The sequence below is a fragment of the Struthio camelus genome, chromosome 9 (assembly GCF_040807025.1).
Source record: "Struthio camelus isolate bStrCam1 chromosome 9, bStrCam1.hap1, whole genome shotgun sequence".
NCBI classification, from domain to species: domain Eukaryota; kingdom Metazoa; phylum Chordata; class Aves; order Struthioniformes; family Struthionidae; genus Struthio; species Struthio camelus.
Window position 1 is genome coordinate 12295845 of NC_090950.1, and position 6000 is coordinate 12301844.

General features: G+C 61.5%; 1 protein-coding gene across 6 annotated transcripts in view; it reads right to left on the reverse strand.

Moving 5' to 3' along the window:
• Nucleotides 1–4643, reverse strand: part of PAX3 (paired box 3) — a 76001-nt gene extending 71358 nt beyond the window's left edge. For 2 of the 6 annotated variants that reach the window (XM_068954647.1, XM_068954649.1), the window contains exons 1-4: nt 4181–4638; nt 3060–3295; nt 1442–1571; nt 731–865 (exon numbers count right to left, since the gene is read on the reverse strand). In XM_068954647.1, the coding sequence (XP_068810748.1) occupies nt 731–865; nt 1442–1571; nt 3060–3295; nt 4181–4265 (586 nt within the window). In that variant the 5' untranslated portion in view covers nt 4266–4638. Of the gene's footprint in view, nt 1–730; nt 866–1441; nt 1572–3059; nt 3296–4180 lie in introns of all 6 variants that reach the window. The other 4 variants (XM_068954648.1, XM_068954651.1, XM_068954652.1 and 1 more) reach the window with 4 other exon arrangements.
• Between the last annotated feature and the right edge of the window lie 1357 nt (nt 4644–6000).

Sequence of the window (6000 nt, forward strand, 5' to 3'; positions counted from 1 at the left end):
AATAATTCATCCCTCATTGCAAGCCCATAATGTCTTTTCTCAGCCTTTTGTGGGGCTGTTTTCTCTTCTTTTCTCCTTGAATTATAAAAAGGTTGCCTTCTTTTGTTCACATCAAGCTGCTGCTAGCTGAAGCTTTGTCTGCGCAAAGCCAAAGTGTGAGTTTCAATGGACTCCCCCCTCTTTGTTTTCCAAGTTCATCTCCAAGTGTAGATTGTGTATAGAAGGCCTTCTTTGTAAAAGCTGGAAAAGTTGTACAAATGTTTGACCAGCTCATTTGGTACTTTTGTCTCGCCTTCCCCAGGGCCTGTGCATGTGCTGGGCAGGCACCTCGGCGCCGCGGCCGCCCCCCCGGGGCAGGGGCTGCCCCCTCGGCGCAGGGCGACCGCGATGTTCCCCGCCGCTTCACGGCCGGCAGGAGATGAAGCGGCGGCGGTGGCAGCAGCCGCCCCGGCCCTGCCTCTCCCCGTCCCCCGCGCTCCCGGCTAGCCGAAGCCAAAGGTGGTGCGACCCCCGCGGCCGCCCCGGCGGGGTGGGCTCCTCGCCCGCCGCACTGCGCCGCGCCGCCTCCCGCCGCCTCCGCGCCCCGACCCCGGTCCCGGGCGGCGCGGATGCAGCGCCGCGGCTGCGAGCGCGGCCGGGGGGAGAGGGAGGGATGGAGCCGCCGGCCGCGCCGCGCTCTGCACCCGCGCAGGGCGGCGGGGGGGGGACGGGACGGGGGGAAGGACTTTACCTCTTTCGCTGAGGATGCCGTCGATGCTGTGCTTGGCCTTCTTGTCGCCTTCCTCCACCTCCTTCCGCTCCAGCTCGGCCTCCTCCTCCTCGCCTTTCCCAAACTTGCTGCGCAGGATGCGGCTGATGGAGCTCACTTCGGGGGGGGAGCGCACAGCTGGGACCGAGCCGCCCCCAGGAGCCCCCCGGGCTGGGCCGTGGAGCCGAGCCGCATCGCCGCCCCCGGCCGCCCGCTCGGCCCCTCGGGGCAGCGATTTCGGGGCTGCTGGCCGCGCGCACACACAGCCGTAGAGCGAGCAGGGCAGCTCGGGCATTATTATTTTTTGTCCCCGGGGCCAGGGGAGCGGGTGACGAGAAAACACGACCGGCACCCACGCAAGCGGTGCCCCAGCCGCAAAGGGGGTGCTGAGCCCCGGTGGCCCCTGCCGCGGCCCCTGCCCCGACGGCAGCCCCGCGCCCGCCCCTCCGCCAAGAGCCCGAGAGGTGGCCGAAAGCAGGGGGAAAGTGGGGGGGGGGGGATGCAGCTGCAATTTAATTGAAAACACCCCCCGCCGAGGGCAGAAACCCTGCCGGGAGGCAGCTCGCAGGGCTGCGGCGCTAACGTGGGCACTAGCCCGGCCGGGGCTCCGCTCGCCACGCTCGGCAGCCCCGGGTCCGCCCCGGCCCCAGCGCCCGGCCAGGCCCCTCCGCCGCCCCCGACGGCTCCCCGTACCTGAAGGCACGGTGTTTCGGTCACACACCCCGTCCTTCAGCAGCTTGTCCCGGATCTCCCAGCTGAACATGCCCGCGTTTTCCCTCTTGTATTCCTCGATTTTCTTCTCCACGTCCGGCGTCGTCACCTGCTTTAGTGAAGAGAAGCGGAGCGGGCGCGGAGGTCGCGGGACTGGGGAGCGCCGGGCTGCCCTCGTCCCAGCTGGGACCGGATCCGGACCCGGTCCCTCCTGCCGCAGCCGCCTGGGCTCCCGCTGCTACCAGCGAGAGCCGAAACCGGCCCCTCTTAGAAATCCAATTTTAAAACCGCCTGAGGACGGGCAAGTTAAATTAAGAACGGGCATAATACCTAGCAAGTTAAAATAAGAAGGGCCATAATACATAACGACGGGCCTGCATAATACTAACCCCCCTGAGTTAAACAAAACTTCCCACGAAATCCTCTGGGGTTACATGAGAAGATAGGATCGAGCCCTCCGCAAAGAAAACCTGGAATTATACAGCAATATTATACAGCAACAGCATGGTGCGCAGCTGTGCGGGGCCGGCTCTGAAATGCCCACAGCAGAGCTGAAAAATCGGAGGCAAACACAGGATCGTGATCAGAGGAGGAATCTGCGTAACTGAAACTTCGCGTCAGGAAAGTTTCCGCCAAATAAAAAGTCGCCTAATAAAAATACTGAAAGGTACCAAGACTGACAGAGAGATTTCCTACATGGCCTGAAGATTTTAAAATGAAGCCGAATTCAAGTAAAACAAAGATCTCCTGGCAGGGAGCAGCCTCTTGTTCAGATAACTTTTATACAAAAAGATCTTTGTAGATTAACATCAGAACAGAAAGTTCAGGCACTGCTACTTTAAGAAACAGCAGAAGAAAAAAAAAAAACTACTTTCACCAGAAACTCAAACTTTCACTTTTTTGTAAAGATAAAAAGGTATAATAGAAGGAAGAGGCTAATCTTGAGATAAGGATCCGTATTTGTCTGCCTTATTGCAAAAGTGAACTTTTTACTGTTGTAGCTATAAATACATGCAGCTTTGGGGCATATAGAAAAATAAACGGTAGAAGGAAGAGCAACAGATAGACAGACTGATAACTTTATGAGCTGCAGAGAAGCAAACCCCAGAATCACGGCCCGATCCGGTGAGCTCGCCCTTCCCCTGCTAGTCCTGACAATTTGACTGATCGCCTACACGGCGCGACCCGAAAAGCACCGATCCCACATGCGGCTCCCGCGGGGCTGAGTCGCGGCTTTTCAGACAACGAAACATTTGCAGAGCGAGCCCGTATTCCCTTGATTCGTTTCAGAAGGTGGGGTTTTTTTTTAATTAGCATTTTCTTAGAAAAGCAAATCATAGCCACCAAATTTCAACCACTTTTTTTTTTTTTTTTTTAAGAAAAAAGCCTCGGATACTTTTGGAGCAACAGGCAGGGAACGCTGTGAGCGGGGCGCCTGTTCGTGCGCACGCCGAGAGCGCGCCCGGCGCTCCAGCCGCCCCGGGGGGCTCCAGCCTCCCGGCGCGCAGCCCCGCGCGCAGCCCCGCGGAGGGAGCGCGCCCGCCCGCCCGCCCCCTTCCCTCCCGGGCCGCGGCACGGAGGGCGGCGCGGCACGCCTCACCTTGGGCTTGCTGCCGCCGATGGCCCCCGGCCGGATGGAGCCCGTCTCCTGGTACCTGCAGAGAATTTTGGAGACGCAGCCGTGGGACACTCGCAGCTGGCGAGAGATGACACAGGGCCTTATGCCATGGTGGGCCATCTCCACTATCTTGTGTCGGATATGGTTGGGTAAAGGCCTGCCATTGATAAAAACTCCACCGAGCTGATTGACTCTGCCCTGGCCTAGAGGAGTAGAGACTAGAAAAGGAGGGGAGGGGAGGCAGGAGGGGGAAATGGCGTTAACTTCTCGTTCGGTTCCTGCTGGGTTGTCTTTCTTTTTTTCTTTTTTAATTTTTGTTTTTGCCTTCTCCGTAAGGCAACTCTCCGCCACCCGCACCCGCACGCAGAGCTGCGGCGGCCTCCGCGGAGCCCCGCGCCCCCGGCCCGCCGCCCCGGCCCCCCCAGGGCCGGTGTCAGCTGCTGCTGCCCTTCCCCCGGGCCGGGGCAGCGGCTCTGCTCCCCCCCGAGGGGCGCCCGCGGCAGCGGCCAAGCGGGAGCCCCGGGCCCAGCGGGGCACCCTCACCGCTGCCCTCTTCCTCCGGGAAAATAATAATAATTATTATTATTATAAGGCCGGGAGGGAGGTTGCGTAGCTTTTCCTCTTCCCTCGCACTGCCCAGTGGTGTGACCAACTGTCTGCACTACAGCTGCCCGGAGGAAGGGACAGGACTCGTAGCGGTGCAGCCTGGCCCGGGAGCATGAGAGGCACGCATTTGTTCCTGAAGTCTTTTTCGATTCATCTTGGTTGTTTTAATTTTGTTTTATTTTATTCTTTCCCTTCTTCTTTTCTCTCTTTCTTTTTTTTTTGTCCTGCTCCGCTCCCCAAATCACTGCCCTTCACTTCGCTAAGGAGCGGAAGGGATTCACGGCCTGCTGCAGCCGCCGACCTCAGGTTCAGCCTGCTCTCGTCGGCGGGAGGAGGAAGGATCGGTCCCCGGAGTGCGAGGGCAGAAGCCGCTGCCGAGCGGCAGGATCTTCCCCCCGAGACCGGCTCCGGGGGTGTCCTCGGGGCTGTGCCTTGTGCCGCCTGGGTGCCCTAACCCCGAGTAACCTCGCCGGTGCCGTGCCGTGCCGGGGCCTTACCTTCCAGCGGGAAGCCGCTGCGGGGGTAGCTCTGCCCGGGGCCCGGCCGCATCATCCTGGGGACAGCCCCGGCGAGAGTTGTCATGTCGGGCGCGGCGGGGCCGGAGCGCAGCGCGCAGGTGACGGCCGGCCTGGGGGAGACCCGCTCTGTCAGCGGGTCCCGCCGCAGCAGGAAAAGTCCCGCGAGGGGGTGGGCGAAACGCGGGGCGGGTGAGGAGGAGGGACCTGCTCCGCCGGCCTTTTGTCAGTGCCCGCGCTGCCCGCCGGCACCGGCAGGGCCGGGGCAGGACGGAGAGCGGCCAGCAAAGTTTTGGGGCGGGGGAGGAGGAGACGGGGCGGGAAGGGGGGGGTGAGGAGGAAGGGGGGGGGGGGACCGGGCGGGGCGGCCCGCGCGGTGCCGGTGGCGCGGGGCGAGGCGGGCGCCGGCCGGGACCCTTTATCGCTCCGCGCCCGCCGCCGCTCCGCGCCCGCCGCCGCCGCGATTGGCCGCCGCCGCCCGGCCCGGCCCGGCCGCCCCCGCTGATTGGGCGAGCGCCGCCGCTAGCCCGCTCGGCCCGGCCCGGCCCGGCTCCGCTCGGCCCGGCTCGGCCCGGCTCCGCTCCAGCCGGCTCCGCTCCAGTCGACCCGGCCCGGCTCGGCTCGGCCCGGCTCGGCTCCAGGCCGCTCCGCTCCAGTCGGCTCGGCCCGGCCCGGCGCGGCCCCGCGCTGCGCTGTCCCCGCGGCCGAGCCGCGCCGTGTCCCTGTGGCTGCGCCGGGCGCGGGGCAGCGCAGCCCGTCGGGGAAGCGCTGCGGCACTGCCGGCCGCCCTGGCTCCGCGCCCGCCGGGCACCGCGCTTTGTCTCCCGGCTCCGCTTCTCTCCGCGCGGGGGGTGGGCTGTGAGGGGGGGGGGTGCAACAATCTCCCTCCTTTTTTTTTTTTTCCACCGGCAAAAAAGTTTTTTCGTCCTTTTCATTTATTTATTTTGCACGGAAATCTGTCACCGCCGGGAAGAAACATCTCTGGACCAAATGGTGCTAACGGTTTTGAAAGCAAGAGCTGCCATTGATCTCAGTGGGGATTTCTGCTTTTAAAAATTGACGGCACGAGAGTGGCCCTATATTATATGCGCGTATGAGAGTGTATACATGCGTGTGTGTATGTGTGTGAGGCGGTGCGTGTTGAAGTCTTACTAACAAGCATTTGTTCCCAGGAATTTATTGTAGTATTCAAACTAAACTGCTGGAAAAATAAAAGAGGTAAAGTCCGCCTAGGAGCTGAAGTGACCACAGCAGGATATGACGCCAGGAGTGTTGTAAAGACTGTCTGTCCTTAAAGAAGGTACTATTGTGCATGGCCTTTTATTTATAACTTGGTAAGTGCCAGCAAACTCGCCTCCTTTACACTCTGAAGTGCCAGCCCAGCTTTCCACAGTGCTCTTTATTTGCAGTAGTCTATTCAGTAACTGTCACTCCCGAGCTTCAAGTTATTCAAGACCTTAATCAATCAAAAGGATGAGAATCGTTCAGGTTTCCCCCTTTGAAATAAAGGAAACAATGTTTTCTAGCCGCGGAGCCCACTTCCCCTGACGATCCGCGGCGATTCAGTGGCTGGTACCAGCCTTTGGGGATGGCGAAGATTCGCGTTATTTAAAAAGAAATCGCCAGCCACAATAATGAGGCGAAGGCGCCCGCGAGGAGGAGGAGAGCGGGGGAAAGCGCCGCTCCTCCGCGGCCGGCTGCGCTGCGCTGCGCTGCGCGCCCGGCGGGGCAGCCGGGCAGCCGGACGGGCCCTGCCTTGGCAACGGGCAGCAGTAACTCAGCCCAGAGGCACACACGTCCTC